General features: G+C 39.1%; 1 protein-coding gene across 16 annotated transcripts in view; it reads right to left on the minus strand.

Moving 5' to 3' along the window:
- The window catches only part of TUNAR (TCL1 upstream neural differentiation-associated RNA), a 161,384-nt gene that overhangs the window by 88,286 nt on the left and 53,440 nt on the right, over window positions 1–19,658 (minus strand). For 11 of the 16 annotated variants that reach the window (XR_011096884.1, XR_011096888.1, XR_011096889.1 and 8 more), the window contains one exon: window positions 18,041–18,094. The exons of 1 other annotated variant lie outside the window; for it this stretch is intronic. Coding sequence is in view for 3 of the 15 variants with exons in the window: in XM_068682825.1 (XP_068538926.1) it covers window positions 18,041–18,094 (54 nt within the window). In the remaining 12 variants the exon portion in view is untranslated. Of the gene's footprint in view, window positions 1–15,255; window positions 15,629–16,876; window positions 16,921–18,040; window positions 18,095–19,658 lie in introns of those variants that run through there. 4 more of the 16 variants (XR_011096887.1, XR_011096883.1, XR_011096885.1 and 1 more) reach the window with 4 other exon arrangements.

Below are 19,658 nucleotides of genomic sequence, written 5' to 3' on the forward strand. Positions count from 1 at the left end.
AAATGGGGCCACCAGACTTTAGCTCTCTACTGATTTTCCCTCTGCAATGCTTGAGAGACCAAATCAGCCATGTGTTTTAAATGGGATCCCGAAGAAGGCAGCAAAATGAAATGAGAGGAGACCAGGTGAGTGCTGTCCAAGCCTGACTGAATGCCACAGATCAGTCCAGCCATAAAGACACCAGCCTCCAAGCTTCCAAGATTAAGTGTAACTACTTTCATGGCAAACCAGACTGAATCAGCAGTTGTAGTATGAGGGACTGTCAGTAAGCGTATCCCTTGAAAAATCTACGCTTAATCCAATTTCACTTGGAAAAGCAGCCGTTATGAGATTATACTTATTTGAAGAGACAGCCCTGTCTTAGGGGATTTCAGTGGCTGCATTGAAGAAGTGGAAGCCACGAAACAATAAGAGAAGCTTCTTGATTGAGAGAGATGAAACACTTTCAGATTAATCATATCCCGTTGCTGATGCTGAGCTGGCTAGACTTCCCTGGCTTCTATGTGGTAGAAAAGCAGGGAGAGGAGTGGAGTCTTTTCACTTCCCATGATTCTTCCCTGCCCCATAAGTCTTCCTAGAAAGAGCCGAGAAGACTGCTTATGCAGCTAAACAGCTAAAGGGGACTGGTCATTCTGCCTGAGAAAAGGCAAAATTTTTTTCTCTCGAGAAAATAAGATTACACCTTCATACAAAATAGCATGTAGCAAATACCTAATAGGTCTCAATCCCTTATGGTAAGGCTTTACATAAGTTACTTGAGAATACTAAAGATACATTTCTATCTGTTATTCTGTAGCTTACCGGAGGAAGAGAGACAACTGCAGTGTCTGAGGGCTCTAAGGATGCAGTGGGACTGAAAAGGATAAATTAGTCCCTACCATAACACTACTGAAGTCAATGATGAGTCAAGGATTAAGCTGACCAAAAGCTTATTTTTCATTCATCCTTCTAAGATAATTAGCATGTTAAATCACTGATGCAGAGAAAATATGTATTGCAGAGTGTTTAGACATAAATGTGGGTCTTGGTAAGTAAACAACTGTCATAAATATAGCTTTGCACCCAAAGACTGGACTCATAACCTTGCAAATAGCCACTCCATTTGAAGATCTTAGAATCACCATAAAGTAAACGATTGTATATTATTTCTGTACATGGCAGAAACAGATCAATAAGACCAATCTCCTACTGAAGCAGTAAGGTATGAGAAGGTACATCATGATGGGGCTACAGGTCACACAGGTTCAAGAGAAGTAGTAGATAGATACTTAATGGACTACGTTTGTTATAACCAAGTCTTTCCCTTGGAGCTTGCACACCATTGCCACAAAACATTCTGTTATTCTTTTATGTGTTTTTAGCATAAGATTATTAATCACTTTCAGATCACGAATGTAAATGTTCATCTACATAAACAAAGAAACATATCTCCTTAAAATAAACTCTTTGAAATCTCTTTCATCAACACAATTTCATCTTTTGGCAATCATGAATTTGCATTAACGCACACTAGCAAATATATTTGAGAAACAATTAACAAAAGTTCTTTGTCTTTTTTTTTGAAGCTTTGTCCCTCAACCCCATTTTCCTGCTCAGAGTAGATTGACAGCTCACAGGGGTGGTGGAGAAAGCTGTCTCAGAAGACAATTCCCAAACATCCCATTGTACAACAAGAGAAGTTGAGGTGCACTCCAATTCAGGTTCAGCTTGAGTTATGTCATTATATCACAGGATCCTGAGCTTGCCAGAGTAACTTTTAGACTAAGCTTTAAATTGAAGAAATAACTAGTATTCCATGGCAATAGCTTAGCTGCATAGACAAATTTATTTGAACCAGATGAAACAGCCTAACTCAATCTGTGTTAGATGGCCAAGCAGATTGCACCAGCTTTCAACTACTCCTCAATCATTCATGACTATATCAGAAATCTGCCGCAATAAAGAGAATATTTTTTCAATTTTATTTATTTATAGCTTAATATTCAGATTACATGTTCTTTGTTTTAGCAGTCATCAGACTTGGGGCTACATAAGAACCATGGTGAACAGCACCACCACCACCCTCCCTCCCCCTTTCCACCCTTGTTTTCTTGCCAAGATTATTTCAGAACATCTTGTTTTGTGACATTATCTGGGCTTCTGACACAATGGTAGCAGATTGTTTTTTCTAATGATTAGTCTGCTGAAACAGTTCAGGCCAACTGTGGTGTTTTGGCTTGACAGGGATATTTGTATTACTGTTTTCAGATGACCATTAGATAATCAAACAGTCCTTTCTGACTGTCAGTACATGAAAATATCCATGATTTTTTGAAAGTTTTGAAGTTTAATTTCTGCAAAAGTAGAAAGTAAGTATTGGCCACTTCCTGTCAATATTTTAAGAGACTATCTTTTCCAGAATTCACACTGGATACAACTTCCAGCAATGCACTGAGCACTCAAAAGTTATAATTGCACTAGTGACAGACTGCATAAAATCAACAAGATTATGCTAACGTTATAAGAGTGTAAGTCGGCTCAAAAACATGAGTTCTATTCTAGTTAAACTTGATTCAAGAGATTTTGAAAACAAGGAGACAGCTGAACTTCTCCACCCCAAGTCAAAGCTCGCTGAGTGGCTATGTAAATATTTCATTTCCTTCTGGAGTTAGCATCTCCCACTTAGAATTTCACTACCTTAAAAAGGCAGACATCACATGAGGATGTATTTATGCTCCACTCTTCACACACAGGCACATAAAGAGAAGATACAGGAAACAAAATCAATCAGTGAAACAGTTCAGCATGTGGCTGAGTTCTCCAGTAGTTTGTTATGCATACGGTGGATTTCTGTGGCTAAAACAGAGTGCAGAAAGTCAATTCACACTCTCCCTTCCCATTGCTAGGTATACATTTTGATTTCCTAAGATCTTAATATATTTACATGATGGATTTACAAAAGAGTGGCAAGGCAACTGGTCCATCTAGCTTAGATCCTTTTCTCACTTTATAGTGAGTAAATAGCATTTGTTTAGTGTAGGATCTTAAGAGCAGATGTAGACCAAATTGCCTGATAATGCAGCTTAGCTATTTAGCTAACTGCATATTTAACTGTTATGGATGGGATTCCCTAGTAACCTAACTTCAGTTATGGAAGGTCTAGAGGTCTACTTCAAACTGGTTATCAGAACACACAGCGGTGGTGTCAGAGCATAGAGCCAAGTCCTCTGTAAGGGTTTGGCTCAAGGAGAGGACAAGAGAGCACTTAGAGAAGCAACTTCAGAAACACCCTCTTTGCCATACTTTGCAGGTTTTTTTCATTTTCTGTGGGTGAGGATTTGTTCTACCACTCCAGCTCTCCAGCATGCACAGATAAGCATAAACTTCTGGTGTAGGATAAAACGCTTCAACCAGGACTTCATGTCATTTTCTGCTGAAGGGTAAAGGGCCAGCATGAGTCAAGACAGGTTTTATAAATGCAGCTAACAAAGGAGTGAATTCCCTCTGACAAGTGCGTGAGGTGTTTGTACCAGACAAATTAGCAGTACAAAGCTGTGTGTTTAATTCTGGCTGAAAGCAATTGAGAGGTACAAATTGTACCAGAGGAACTTTCTAAATTGAAGAGAACATAGGAAAGAGGAAGAGAGAAAAAAATTAAAATGACCTCTACACAATGACAGTTGAGAGATGATAAAAACTTTGCAGTTTCTAAGGGGGAGGAGAACAAGGCAGGGAGACAAACAAGTAGTCTGGAAGTTTTTCATGGGTAATTTGTTTCTGAGAACAGAAAAGCCCCACTGCCATGCCTTCTTGGATTATTTCCAGTGCTACAGATGAACCAGTAGTTTAGTGAATACAAAAGCCAGGATTTTTTTTGTTGTTGTTGTTCCATTCTTTTTTGTATTAGCACAAAGGAAGACAACAACCATGTCAGGAAACATTGGGTGGGTTTAATTGAGTTGTGGTTGTATCCTTTCCTGTGTTTTCTATCATGTCAATTTGCCAAGTGGCCATCAAGGTTTTGGCAGCTGAAGCAACCCAAGTATACAAGGCTGACATTTAGAATAGCTCCAGGATTTGCCTTCCTCCCGGCAGCACTATCAAGAGGAGCCTTAAGCATTCTTAAGTTGATTTTAAATCAAGATGTCAGCTTTGAAATCAGGCTGTCTTTGTCATTCTTGTCAATAATACTGAACTTGGCTTAAGCCCTGTACACCTTCATGCATTAACTGGACAATATTTGGAGCTATGTTTCTCTAATACATATCACAACCCTTTGTCTTTCACTAGGGATTTAGAACCCTTGGAGATTTCATTGGGTGGTTCTTCATCTTCCTTTAATGGGAAAGCACAAATGCTTCTATTCTGACTGTTTTATTAGGTTTTGGTTTGAGTAGGGTTTGATTGGTTGGTTGTTTTTGAGCAAGGTGGTGAAACGGAGCAAGAGCATAGCAAAAAGTGGAGAGATGGAATTGTTGCATATGCGTTTATGCACATTTCTGTCTATCCACAGCACAGATGGAAGCAAAATGGTCACCAATCAACAAACTGCCTTTAAGACTAAGGTGCTCACAACTTGTAAAGGCTAAACAATTGCAAATGTACACCAAAGGCCAAATGGAAAAAGGGTCAATTAAGTGTCTATAACGGCTAGCTACGAGAGAGATAGACAAGATAAAGGAACAGGATTATGCCTAGATTTTCCTTTCATCAGTTCAGGGCTATTACATTGAAGAAAGCCCAAAGAGGTTTGTCATAAGAGGAGTTCTGGGAGAAAGCCCAAGACACAGGGTTGATATTTAGCTTTCTAGCACATAGCTCATTTGTATAGCTAAAGTCTTGATCAGAGGACCTTGGGGAGTTCTGCTTCACTTCATGAGGAATGAAAGAGCAATTTTGAAATGTGGCTGTTGAATTGCATTTAAATTTCAAAAGTCAGACACCTGAAGACCTGAACTATCCAAACTGAGTATTTTGACTTGTTTCCATACCTTTTGCATTTAAAACTATGAAAAGATGTTTCAAAGGCATCAACTAGCTTTGAAATCAATGGAACCAATTGAATTCAGCCTGAACATCCAGGTCATGCTTGTGACTGATATACAAGAGAGAGTTAATCCAGATTAAAGGAGAAGAAGGGTGCATAGCACAATAGCTACTGCAGAATGTCTCCCACCAGCACACAATAAAAACATATACAGAAAAGGTATTCTAGAACAGTTGTCCTTGAATACATTTATTATATAACAACTTTGTCAGTTAATGGCATGATGCAAGTGAGTTCCTAAAGCAAAAAATAAAAAGTAATTGTGAACAGAATTGGGTTATTCCCATCATGGATTGAAAGGGGTGAACTAAGAGTATCTACTTTTATTTTCTATGGAGCAGTTTCCATTCCAAAATACCTGGGAGTATTTCACAATGTATAGAGCTTTAGAAATAGACATGCACACTGACAAAACTTTTTTAGAAAGTGAGAAATAACTTAAGAATTGGGGATAAATGAATTAAGTACAATTAAAATATGAGTAAGATTTAGTCAAAAATAAATAATAAAAATCACATTTTACCCAGCTCTGAAAGAAAGAGAAAAAACAGCCTTTCACTAGCATAAAACAGGATATGAATAAAAAAGGACCTGTAACCGATGGAAGTGGCTTTGTTATAATACAGAGAAAACTTTTAAATGGTAAACCTAGGATAGCTCTGACAGAAGAGATTCATCGTGGTTTCATGCAAATATTAGGTGACTGCTTCAGCCACAGTATTTAGGAAACTTCTGTGTTGTTTTTCTCATCACAACTATTTGTAGCAACCTTTTCCAAAAAGACCTCTTCCTCAATATTCTGCAGGAGTTATTTTCAACCATTATGCCACATCAGCCCTGAAATAAGGCATACCACCCAAAATGTTGTTATTAATAGGAAAATACATTTGAAAGATGTTATTTATCCAACATCTTAGCATTAAAACAAATGAACAAACAAACACCACTAAGGCAAAAGAATGAAAGATTAAGCCATCTACTAATCCTGTGCAGCACAAGTCAGCATATGATCCTGATCTGAGTCCTCCCATGCATTCATGCACATGTCAAGCAGAGGGTTAAAATATCCCAGTTTTGCTGGTTGTTCAGTGAGCAGTATCCAAAGAGTAGTACCACCACTTTTAGAGTGGCTGTCTAAATTGGCATTGGCATTAGAAGATGAGCAAACGCAGAGTAATGATTGTAATGTGCTGCTCACTCTATGTACAGAAGCAATCTTGGGACGGAAATCTGTACCTAAGGCAAAGTTAAAGAGGAAGACTAATTCTACAGAATAGAATAGTTCAGTTGGAAGAGACCTCCAAAGATCACCGAGTCCAACTGCCTGACCACTTCAAGTTCAAGCACAGTACTGAGAGCACTGTCCAAATGCCTCTTGAACATTGACAGGCACGAGGCACCAACCACCTCCCTAGGAAGCTTGTCCCAGTGTTTGACCACCCTCATTGTAAAGACATTTTCCCTAATGCCCAGTCTAACCCTCCTCTGGTGCAGCTTCATGTCGCTCCCTGCCACCCTGCCATCACGTGCTGGGAGCAGAGAGCGGCACCTCCCTCTGCGCTTCCCTCCTTCGGGGAGCTGCAGGAAGCAACAAGACCAACTCTGAGCCTCCTCTTCTGCAGATGGACAGCCCAAGTGTCCTCAGCCTCTTCCCACAGGATATCTCTGTCCAGGACACTTTCAAGGACCTTAACATCTTTTTTATGTTGCAGAGCCCAGAACCACACACAATACTGAAGGTAAGACTGCACCAATGCTAAGTATAGCAGGAGAATCACCTCCTTGGACCAGCTCAGTATGCTGGGTTTAACACACTCCAAAATGGAGGTTGCCCCCTCAGCTGCCAGGGCACACTGCTGGCTGGTGCTGTGCCTGCTGCCCAGCAGCACCCCCAGGTCCCTTTCTGCCAAGCTGCTCCCCAGTCACTTGTCTCCAGTCTATGCCTAGGTTTGGCACTGCTACATCACAGGTTCAGCACCCAGCATTTTCCTCTGGTGAATGTCACTCTGTTGCTAATCAGTCAGTGCTCCCATCAATCTAGGTCCCCCTGCAAAGCCTCTCACCCCTTCAGAGCCAGTAGCACCTTCCAGTTTAGTACCATAGGCAAACTTGTAAGGGTACACTCCAGTTCCACATCCAGATCATTGATAATGATGTTAAAAAGGACTAGCCCTAGAACTGAGCCCATGTTGCCTTGCTAACTAGGTTCACGTCATTTACATAAGAACTTCTATTTAATGAAATTTAACAGGGATGGGAACCTGGGTGAGGCAGGACCAGCTGAAGCTCCAGTGAGGCTGGAGTGCAGTTGCTGCAAGTAATGTTGTTACTTGCCAACATCTCTAAAGGATATTCTTATCCATCAATGGCTGCACAGGAATCCCTCTGTTGTAGCACAATAAAATCTGACAGAACAGAGTAGCTTGTGTCAGGGAAGAGTTTCTGTTCTCCTTGTCTCTATCAGTCATATAGCATACATCATCACACTAAAATATTCTTTAATATATTAAATATATTTGTTGTGCAATTTTTGATATAACATGATATAAAAAATGTGAATCTTCACTAAAGCAGCCCTACATTGCATATCTAAAGCCAAGTGTCACCCACTTTAGTGAAGTGGTTTTTTTTGGTGGTCACGCAGTGTTTAAAACTCCACCAAGCACTGACAATACCATCAAACTGAGATTTTAGTAAGTGCATGTATCTGAAAGCTGTCTCTGGCTGTATAAGGAAAACTAGTACAAAATCTTCATAGAATCAGAGAGGAATAAAACCCAAAGAAACATATATGAAGTAAGTACTCACATTTTATAAGATCATTAAAAAAAAAAGGCAGGCAAAGCCCTCAAGAGGTTGCCAAGCACACACAAGGACAGGATGTAATACACCTATTAGATTAAAAAAAAAACACCGTTTTTTCTGCTTTGTACCTGAAGCTTGCCAGAGATGGAGACTGCTGTGCTCAGCCACCTACTTCACTGTCCTTGCATTTGAAGGTCTCTCCCAACGGCTAATTCAAATTAAACTTCATACAATCAAAACCCATTGCATTTTTTTCTTATCCCTCAGATACCCCTATCCCTCAGACACGTCATGACTTTTCCTGAAATCTTTAAAGCTCATTTCTGCTGTGAAGCAGCCCTCTGCCCACCATCCTGATAGAAGTCATCTCTCTTCTTTGTGTTTGAACTGATGTCCCACATTGCATGATCTCAAGGGCAGGAGTTTAACTTTTTTGCTAATTGCAAGGCATCATGTGAGCTGATGGCTCTTTTCCAAGTAATAACAATGCATTCTCTTATCATTCCCTTTAGTCATTTAACTTTTAACAGGCATTCAGTGTCTGGTGTCCTGAGCCATATCATACATAGCAGAGTGAAAACTTTCTAGCCATAATGTAAACTGTAAAGTTGTGTTTTAATTTCAGTGGAATTTTCATTATAAAACACTGATCGTGCAGATAACTCTGCACTCTACCACACTAGTGGGAAAAGTTGTTATATATTTTAACATGTTTCATTTGAACAATGTGAACAGTCCTTTTGTAAACTCTTGCATGCACATGAGTCCTCTTAAGTGTATTAACTTGTTTTACACTAAGTAATAACATAGTGATTTGAGATTTTGAAGTTTAAGTTTCTTATTAAGGTAAATACTAACTCTGATTATAGACAGGGGAAACTGAAGCATAGGATACTTCATCCAAAAGCATAGCAGATGCAAGCTTTGGGAGAAATATGCAATTCCCTGTATTCCTGTTTACAAATGTCCCCAGCGCTACATCTCCCATTTTAAATTAAGAAAATAACCTGACATTTTTAGAAAGACATAAGTAATCAAAACAGTTTACTTTCATATGATAAGAGAAGAAGGATGGACTGGAAATTTCAAATGCACTAAAAAAAAAAAAAAATGTTCTCATAGTGCTAGGGAAAAAAAAAAAAAGAATTTATTTAAAAGCATCCATTTTCACTAGTTGAGATCCATTTTGACTGGTAATCAAATACAACACTGTTGCTGGTTTCTTAAGGATGTTTATACGACCCTTCAAAATATAGAAAGCTTCAAGATCAAGCTGTCATTTAATCTTGTGATTATACAAAGGGGATAAAAATGTCAGTGTTCTCCTACACAATGATACAATATGAAGGAGGCACAGTACATAAGATACTTCTGTATGGTTGTGTAAATTTAAGTAATTATTATTAGTTTTCAGAAGCAGTTGAAGAATATCAGAAATGAACACAAAAGGAAAATACAGCAGTCCTACCAGCCCCAGCTATTCATTATGGTACAATTGTATTTACTGGATCCCAGCAGAAGACAGTAGAAGTCCCTTCCACGACTCCTTCCCACAGGGTCTTTATGGCTGACCTGTGGAAAGGGATGCAGAGCACCCCTCTGCACACCTCGGGGTGAATAATCACCCTGCCTCCCCAGACAAAAAGCAATCAATGCTCTAAATATATCCCAGAAGGGTCCAACCACACATCCTGCAGCATGAATAAATCACTTCTTACTGCTCCCTTACTCCCTGTTTATCATAAGCCAGAAGTATCTGAATGGAAGTCCTGGTAAGTATGAGATAAACTGACAAAAGCATAGCTGGACTATTAGGAGAGAAACACAGTGATGTTTCAGAGGAGAGACAGCTCAAATAAGTGAAATCAGTGTGGCAAACTAATTTATTCAGAACTAGGAGACAAAAGAGAAGGCATTGCCGAAAGAGGGAGGAATAGTTAAAGGATGCTTAAAAGAAAAGCTGTAGTACTATGGCTATAATGCCATGGCTGGGAAGCAGTCACTGCCCCAGAAAAGAGCTATTGGGAAGATGGACTGTGTCAGGTTTGGCGGTGCTGAAGTCAGAGAAAGCTAGAAAGAAATGAGGGGAGCCTTTGGTCTCAAGCAGTGGCAGAGGACGGTCTGATAGAAAGACACAGCTTAAAGTCTGGAGTTTTCACTATGGAAAAAAAAAAATACACTTCATTTGAATTGAGAACACTTAGAATAGCAGGCTACTCATAACCCATATCTAACCTGCAAAACAGGATATAAACTTTGTGACATCTTCCAAGCAGCAGACACAACTCCTTGTCCTGGAACAGCTCATCTGACAATACCAAAACGTATACAGGTATTTGTTACTAGAAACAGAAAACCTGTCAAATGCCACTTTCCCATGAGAAATGGCAGGATCAGAGTAGAAATGTGTGATTTAATGCAGCTTTAACGATGTAAAGCATCACCAGGCTCCAGGAGTCGGGGAAGGAACGGATGATCTGTGTTGGCTACTTCTACAGCATGTAGTGTGGTCTAAACTGAACTGTGAATAAGAGGTGCTTTTGTTTTCTATGAGATTAGATTCTGTAAATTTTGAAGCAATGCTAATGAGGATCCAGTTTATATAATTAACAATAGCAAATTCCTTGCTCAAATCCCAACCTGGAATCCTTGTTGAAGGCAGAACTGCCACAGAGGCTCTGGGGGCTGCTGTTCATCTACAAACAACATGACAGCTGGTTTGAGCAAGCACCTTGCCTGCATCCAAAGCTGCTCCCATCATGAATGCACAGGCTAGAAATGCTTGGCACCTCACACAGCCTGGTCTGTGAAGAAACTTTTTAAAGCAAAACTTAACACCCAAGTTCTCTGTACTAACGCACATTTAAGTCAGGATTTGGTTATCTGTATTCGCAGATTTACAGCAGCAAGCTTCTACTGATGTATGAAATGAGAAATCCCTGCCTCATGCACAAGGAGAATTATACAGACATTGCTATTCAGTCAGTGGTGTGCCACACTTGGGCTTGCATCACACGTACTGTTCAGCACATAGAGATGTAGAGACATGCAGACAAATACACATTGCCCAGAGGTCTCTGAACGTGGACAAAAATAAGAATCATCTTTGGAAGGCATTAGCAATAAATACACATTTTAAAGCAAGTTTTATATTCCTTCTCATTTTCTTGCTGTTCTTTTAGAATACCCATCCTGCATTTAAAAGCTCTAGAAATATGCTGCCTCAGGATAATCTTTACAAAAAGAGAGGGAAAAATAGAGTGAAACAACTTACTTATGGAAAGAAATAATTATAACTTGATGCTGTCATACTCCTCCCAGACCCACATGTCCTTTTTCAGTGAGGAAACAACATCAAAGTTTTATTTCTGATGCTAGACATGAACACCTGCCATTGTACTGCAGCCATACAGCCCTGCACGACAAAGGTCCAGTGAGCCTTTATCCACAGGTTGGCTGTAAGCAGACAGGAGCTACTGTGCCAAGGCTTGCTGGTGCAGCAAGTTTATTCAGAGCCTAGGTATGGTGGCAGATGGAAAAGATCAGGAACACCTGATCATTTAATCATCTTTTCTTAGAAATTACTAGCTGACTCCCAGCCAAAAACTTCATTCAACTTTGATCATTTGTTATGAAACCTTGAAAAACTGAGGCCTAGCTGTTAGAAGAACATTTTCTGGATCTAAGATAAAAAGCTTTCCCCCCAGTTCTGTGTATCTCACTGGTATGTGCCTTGCAAGCAGATAGACTTACATGTTGGCTCTACCACACGTGAAGGTGGTCCTCTCAGTTTTCCTGTACCTGGTAACCCTTTATGTCAGCACAAAGTGGGTGAAAAATATTATTTGTGAAGCCTTTTCCCTCAGTTTACATCTATTACTCCTGAAAACTAGTCCCCACATTACACTACTGTTTTCACTCTGCCTGGTTTTATTTTTTTCCTTTTCTTGTGTCTTTATTATGTCCCAGAAATACGTTTGCTGTTCCAGTTTCTCTTCAATTCCTATACTTTTCTATCTTCTTACAATTCTACATCAGAGCTGGTGGATGTTTTTCACCCCCGTATTTTCCCCACTGAAAGGATCATTTTAGTAATGTCCCCAGAACCTTTAAATCCAATTTGTGTCCTCAAATGCCTTGCTTTAAAAATAAAGGACAACCCTTTTAAGAGTCAGCACATTTCATTTTGACTTTTTCAAACTTCTCTGCCCCAGCTACTGCTCATTTCTGAGGCAGTGAAGGTCTGGACCACTGCAGCCCCACAGTACTCTGCTGAGCTACCAAAGCCCCAGTTTTGAGCAAGGCTTATCAGCACTGGCAGACCATTATGCAGATGTGGCTATGCCAATTCCCTTCCCCAGATGGCAAGTGCTCTATGCTGACTTTTAAATGATTAGCAAGTCCTTGCTGAAAAGCAGAGCCTATTAGGTAAAACTTCCAAGCACGATGCAGAGGTCTGGATGCTCTGATGAAGTGAGTGTTTACTGAGCTTTTCTCGCCAGGCAGGGTTTGTCGTTCTGCATGTACCACTGTTATCTGCTTCAAGCCCTTTTCAGACAGCCTTTTTTCAGGTGGAAATCCCAGCAGGCCAGACATCAGTGTTTTGAATTATACAACTAGTTTCTGCTTTCCACAGTGAGGGGTCAGCTTCCTGCCAGCAAACTCATTTGTAACGCTGCACTTGTAAACTCCCGATAAAAGGCTCTGATGGATCCACGCTTCGCTGGGTAGTGGCAATAAAACTGCATGGCCTCCTTTTCATTATAAAAGGCTTCCAAAAACATACCACTTCAGGATGATGCTTTGATGTGTGCATGGATACGAACCCATCCAGGTGAGATTTACCATAAAACCTAACTATATCAGCCTAAAGGAAAAAGTCAATCTACAGAAGAATCTCAGTGATGACAGGAAGTTTTAACTACACATTTCTTTCAGTGTTTTTCATTGAATTCCAATGTCTTCATTGATTCTGACCACAGGAGTCAAGAATATCAAAAGAACAGTATGAGAAAAGGAAGAAAAGATGGAAGGGAAAAAAAAGTCAAACCGTTGTCTTATTCCAGGGGCTTGCCTTAAATACATGACAGATGTTATCACAAATAATTAGGCTGATATTTGCTCCGAGTCACAATTGCCTTTTTAAAATTTCTAGTCTTGTTGGAGACTGCTTAGCAGGGTGACATATACCACAAACCTGCCCCCAGGACACACAAGATTGTTTACAGTCAGGTGCCAATACCAACCTGAAAGCAACCAAACTGTAGATAAAGACTGACCTGGTTTTAAGTTAATAAAAATAAATAAGAAAATAATTTAAACTGAATAGGTGAGGGGGGTAAGGAATCAATGGATAAATGATTTTGGAGTGTTCCTATTGATGTTAGTGGACATGGATCACACTGAGCCTCTGTATGTGCAGAATTTGAGTGAGGCCCTTAAGATATACTGAGAGACTGGAGGGCACAGATCTGCAAGAGCAGCCTAGGGAATTGCTGGAGAAGGGCTCCCAAGCACACAGCACTTCGAGGAAAGCCTAGGGTTTCTCCACCAGCACACACAGGCTGGTGGCTGCTTGGATTTGTACTTAGTGATCATGGAGGCAGAACTCTGCTTAGCTTGCTACTTGCTATTTCTGATGAAATCTGGATTTGGTAATTGTATAGATTAAATAGGCATACCCTTTCCTTCTATGCAGCAGTGTTATTTCTACATCAGACGGTCTGACTAGCTCTCCTGAGCAATCAGGTAATTTTCAGGCAGATCACTGTCTCATGAGTACAGGAAATTGGTACAATTGTACACACACAAGAAAAATAAAAGATAAGCAATACTGCCACAGAAGACATTTATAACATGTATTTTTTGCTTCAATAAATGGGTTTTATGACAGAGAAGGGATAATACCCACACTTCAGAGACAAGGTCTCCCTATTCCGTAATTGTAAGCACACATCCCTGCAGAGATGCTGAGAAATCTCAGGTTTTGACTATGCTGAATTCCATAGTGCACGTTCAGACTGAGCCCGTATCTTGTCTTCAAGGAAATATCCTCAGAAGACTCCTACTCCAGCCTAACAAAAGATCTTCACCATGTCTCCAAAACTTCCTTACCATCACTGGTGTTCACAATTCCTGTTACACTGGGCCAGCCAACTGTGGGGTCTGGTCACAGACCCACAATGCATGTTACCACACATACAAACATGGTTGCATCTCAGAAGACACGCAATAAAGCCTCTCTTTTGGCTGCCCAGATCCCATCCCAAGCCCAGAACAGCTCTTCTGCATTGGGTGCTGCCCACCCATGGGAGCAATCAACTATCATGGCACAGGAATTCCCATCTTCCTAACGCAAGATGACAACGCAACTACATTACACAACTAGCTTTCACAGCCAACATGGCACATGGCAGTGTAGTCTGTCAGTGCACTGAGAAACATAAAATATTTATGAATACCAGCTGCCTCAGGATCTGCTGAAGATCAGTCTTTTAGGGGTATTCCTGTCTGCTTTTACGGCCTGTACATTTTTAAAAGATCAAGATTGGTTTGGAAGATCCCAATGGGAGAACCTACCGTTTATGCAGAGCATGAGGTCCCTAGCAGTGGCTGCACATATAGGAAAGTCCTAAAAGCCCCATTTCATGGATATGAACTCACATCTTACAGAGGGCTGCTTAGCTTACTTAATTTGTGTAAATATTATAACAGATGATCCATTCATCTTCAGAGGCAATATCAATGCAATATAAGCACTACTTGTTGTGCTGCCTGTGTGTCATACTTTGTGCATCTGTTTGGGCCACTGAAATTTCCCCAGTGAATCTCTGCTTTGGCAAGTTCTCAGAAAAATCATATGGCTGTTTGTTACCTATGTTTAAATAGAGAAAGATAGAAAGAGCACGAGTAAGGAAATCAAACAAAAAAAACATCAACTACTTTCCTTAAAGGTGACACACTTTAAAGTTCAGCTGTTAAAAAAAAAAAAAAAAAAAAAAAAAAAAAAAGTAATAATAATAATCTGCTTACTTTTAAGAAACAACTAGATTTTGGAAGGGAACTGAGTTTTCCTGTTTCCAGGAAAAACTGCCAAAATTTTCACAGTTTCCAAACCTAGAAAAGTCCTGTTTTATGCCTGCTTACTAAAGGCTTATTTGAGTTTGGCAACTGAATGTTTTGCAGATTCCATCTGAACTGAGAGCCACAAAGACCCACAAAGGTTTGGCAGAGCTTCTGCCAAAAACTCCCTTACCAGCTGCTCAGGGTCACTTTTAACACTGGCAGAGTTCTTATAGGCATCCAGTACACTTTTTTTTTTTTTTTTCTGAAAAGGGAAGGTATGATCTAAGAATGTGGTGATATAACACTAATGCATATTGCCATGCTTCCAGGAGTGACTTTAAAGCTGTGCAACACAAGTGTCTTTGTGCCTAGCAGGAATTAGAGCTATTTAATTGTATACCACAAGGCCTTTATGGTATTCAGATCACAAAAATAGGAATCCATGGGTTAGATTATACACAGAAAGGAAGTTGAAGAAAATATTGCAGAATATTAGCCTATGGTATTGTATCAGGCTGGATATCAGGAAAAGTTCTCCATAGAGGGGGTGGTCAATTACTGGAACAGGCTCCCCAAGACAGTAGTCATGGCACCAAGCCTGTTGGAGTTCAAGAAGCATTTGGACATGTCTCTCAAACGTGTGGTCTGCTTTTCGGATGGTCCTGTGTGGAGCAAGAAGTTGGACCTGATGATTCTTGCTAGTTCCTTTCCAGTACAGGATATTCTATGATTCTATGATTTAATCAAAAGAACAAGTATTGACACAGAACTCTTCAGTGATCAAGACTTCCCCCACTCTTGTCCTCCATCTCTTTAGCCTCCTCAGTTGAAGTCCCCTCCCAGAAATTTCTCCATCTGTGTTGTTTAACAAGCACTGAGAAGCTTTGGCTCAGGGAAGATAGTTGATTTTTATTTATTTTTATTATTATTATTATTTTTGAGTACATAAGTACCTAGCTGAGAAAGACCTTAATCAGGGTTCTGTAAACATTGAGATCCCACAGGGTATGCTTGGAAGCTCAACAATGTATTAACATAATCATTCCTCTTACTGGTAATTTGATATTCTTCCCCTTCCCAACATTAATTCCCTTCAAAAGAATTTGAAGCTTTATAACTTAAGCTGTAATCAACCAAATGATTGTTTTAAAACTTTTCAATTACTTGCTTGTTTGTTGTACCTGTGTGTACGTGTCTGACTTTCATCATGATTCACTCCACCATGACTGACTATCATCTGAGTGAACAGATGCTTTGTTGTGCTTACTGGCAAGGAGCACTCTGGTCATCAGGTCTGACATATGGCCATGATGGAATGAAATTGCTGCATGAAGCACTGCTCCTCTCCACCATCCAACCCTGAGTACGCCCTCCAGCACTCAGTGCTGCAGGGAACGGGTGTCTTCTCCTGTGAGTAAATCCCTCTCACTTCTTATTTTAAGGGTTCCTCATGTACAAGGTCAGGAATGAGTTTGACTAAAGCAAGGTGTATTGGGGTAGAATGCATTTTGCAATTAGGATAATTAAAAAAAAAAAAAAAAGATTTTACAATTTAATTTACAATGAAACTAATCACTGAATGATAAGCTCTTCCAGTTTCAATTCATAGGCACTATCAGAATCAGTCAAATACCTCTCTCTCTCCACCACCTCTAGGAGGAGTATCAATGACAATCTTAACACAAAACTAAGAAAGTCGAATGAAATTAGTCTTGGTGACTTAAGAATTTGAGGTGCATATAATACATTTTTGTTTGACCATGCTGATAGACACAGTGCACATTCCAGTCCACAGAGAGCCCTCAGTTATCAACTTTACATCTTTTAGCATTCAAACTTTCTATAATTTTTCCATATAGTGTGTCCCAAAGTTTCCTTCAGGGAAAGAAACAGAGCTATGTAAGTACCAAATCCAAAGGAAAGTATTTCAGAAATTTATGTTGAGGATTTTCCAGTTTACCTGGAACCACCACCACTCACCTACATCAGGCGTGAGTCTGCTGGCACACCATATATTTAGATTTCTATTAATAACATAGGAAAACTCAGAGTAAGCTTCATATTACAGTATCTGGGAAACTGGCCTCCCATTTCAACTCTTTTAGCTGAGCTCCTCATCTTAGAAAAAACCTATAGTGACCCAGCTAAAAGTAGCATAAAAATTTCTGAAAACCTCAATATAATGACCAAACATTCTGCACCTCTAGCTTATCCTAGCTTCTAGCAATAAATCTACTGGAATACGCTGTTGAATATTCTCCTAAAAATTCCTGACACACCTCAAAATGTGTGAATTGGTCACTCTTTCTTTCCTTTTAAATATTCTTTTCCTTATTCTCCTAGAATAACAAAATTTATGCATGTTTCATAGCTTACCCCACATATTTTCAAGTTGGTGGGTTTTTTGTTTATTTTTTTGTTTGTTTTGTTTTGTTTTTTTTTTGAGTTTGTAATAAGGACACGTGAAATTAGCAATATCTACAAGAAAATTCTTACTAAAGCATGATTAATATTTCAGAAACGTCTTAGATTAGTAGGTCAAAAAGAGCACGTATACATCTGGAGACTGTGAACTCAGTTGCTAATCAATGTCTGAAAAGTGATAAACAGGTAAGAGTTGGAAGACTGACATGTGCTCTGGGATGCCTCTGGATGAAAGTTGGGCAATATCAGAGATGGTATCTCACCAATATCCTATTAGTAAGCACGAAAGATCCACTGAGCAAGGATATGCTTATCTAAAACACATTTTCCTGATTTTCAGAATTTTAGAACCATGTATTGATGTCTGTATTATCATTCTCATCTTTACGAAACTCACTTGATTATATATCTGTTTTTAGAATCATTTGCATTAAATAGAAGTAAGAAAAATTGTCGTCGTCTTCTACATTTATTTATTTTAAGATGCTTGAAAACAAACTATTTGTCTTCAACATTTCTGGGTTGGTGAAAGTTTATAATATTTATATTTTACTAATAATTTTTTGCTGCAATGGAACTGAAACAGAGATTTAGAGTTTGAACCCTCCCCCAGTGAATATTTAGAAAATTTATACTAGCATATACTAAGAATCAGTAGAACTTAAACTTCTACTATAAATCAAATAGTGTTGTAAGTATTGTAAGGACTGTGATACTTACATATCCCCTGAATCTGATGAAACCAGACATGCATAAAAGCCCCAGAGGATTATTCTTTAGAAAAAGAAAAAAAAAAAAAAAAAGTTATTTCAGACATACCATATCACTTCACACATTTATTCTTGTACTACAACAAGTCTAGCACCAGTAAAATAGTCATATCAAGAGCTGAGTGTATTCAACAGGTGTTTTGCTTGACACATGGGGACTCTTCATGCCTTACATTAAGGCATCGGACATCGTCTGTGCACTGAATGAAAAATTTAGGAGTGTAAGCCAAGCTAAATCAGGATGCCTAATAACAATAAACTTCTATGAAGAAAAAAGTTTTCAGATAATGACTGCCAGAAAACATCATACATGTGGAAGTGCCCACAGCCCAGAATTCATGTCATGATGGCATAATCACTCCAGAAATCATCATTTAAATGGGATGTGTATTCAAAGCTTGATAACTCAAGGTGGAATGAGGTTCAAGTTTCACAAAGTGTGTTTGAGGGAATATACAACATACATGATCCAGAGCATTTTTGCAAACACAATTTATTCTACAATGACAAGGAAAGAAAACTCCACTGATGAGGAAAGAAAATTCTGAAAGGATTTGGAGGTGATGTTACTTGATTGCTCAGCAAACATCAGAGGGGTATGATGATGACAAATATTAGAAGCCAAGTTCTGCTTGAAATGAGAGTTCTGCTTGAAATGAACATGTGCAAGGGTTTTGGTTTTGATGTTATTGTTTTGTTTGCTTTTGTTTGGCTTTTTAGTTTTTGGATTTACCTACTTTCTGAAATAATGTATGATGCATGGGATAGATTTCCCCAGCTGTACTCATAACAAGCCGTGACAGTTTGTGCATTCCTTTCCTATTATTTGTTCCTTCAGAAGGTTCTTTTATAGCTCCATAAACTTCATCTCTGTGTTACGACTGTAAACATACAGATCTCTTTAGTCACTAAAATTTACTCACTCACCATTTTCTTTGCAGAAGCAGCACATATATTAGAAGAAGGAAAAAAAATATAGCAATTGGATTCTGCCTTGCTAGATGAATTCCACTATTGTCCACATCTACTAGAGATATACTAGAAAAAAATGAAATCAAAAATTGGAACAAGTGAATTTCAAAAGCAATTATTAGGCCATTTGGGACATTCTCCTCCTCTCCACTGAAGTCAATGCTGCATCCCCCCTCAAAAAACAACACTAAGGAAAGTTCCCTCATACACAGGTCCTCTCAAATACACCTGTTGAGCAAAGATATTCTAGATCAATAAATAAACAAACAAACAAGAGAAGAACAGTCTCTATCTAATACTTTAAATATGAACGTAAAATTGTATTTGATCACATTTAACATATGACACATAGTAAAAGCATAAAAAAGCCCTGAATTTTTTACTTGAAATGTCTAGAAGAAAATCCCTGGAGTTGCACATATGAAGACTATTCCCTTAGCAGTTAATGAAGCGGGAAATAAATACTTTAGAAGAACACTTTACTCTTTTCCTGGCACAGGTTGTGCTTCAAACAGGAATTCATTTGTATCATTTATCTATTCGCTGCCTGGTTTTATTAGTCTATCTTGGCTTTTTGGAGAAAAGCTCAGCAGACA

The sequence above is a fragment of the Anas acuta genome, chromosome 5 (genome assembly GCF_963932015.1).
Source record: "Anas acuta chromosome 5, bAnaAcu1.1, whole genome shotgun sequence".
NCBI classification, from domain to species: Eukaryota; Metazoa; Chordata; class Aves; order Anseriformes; family Anatidae; genus Anas; species Anas acuta.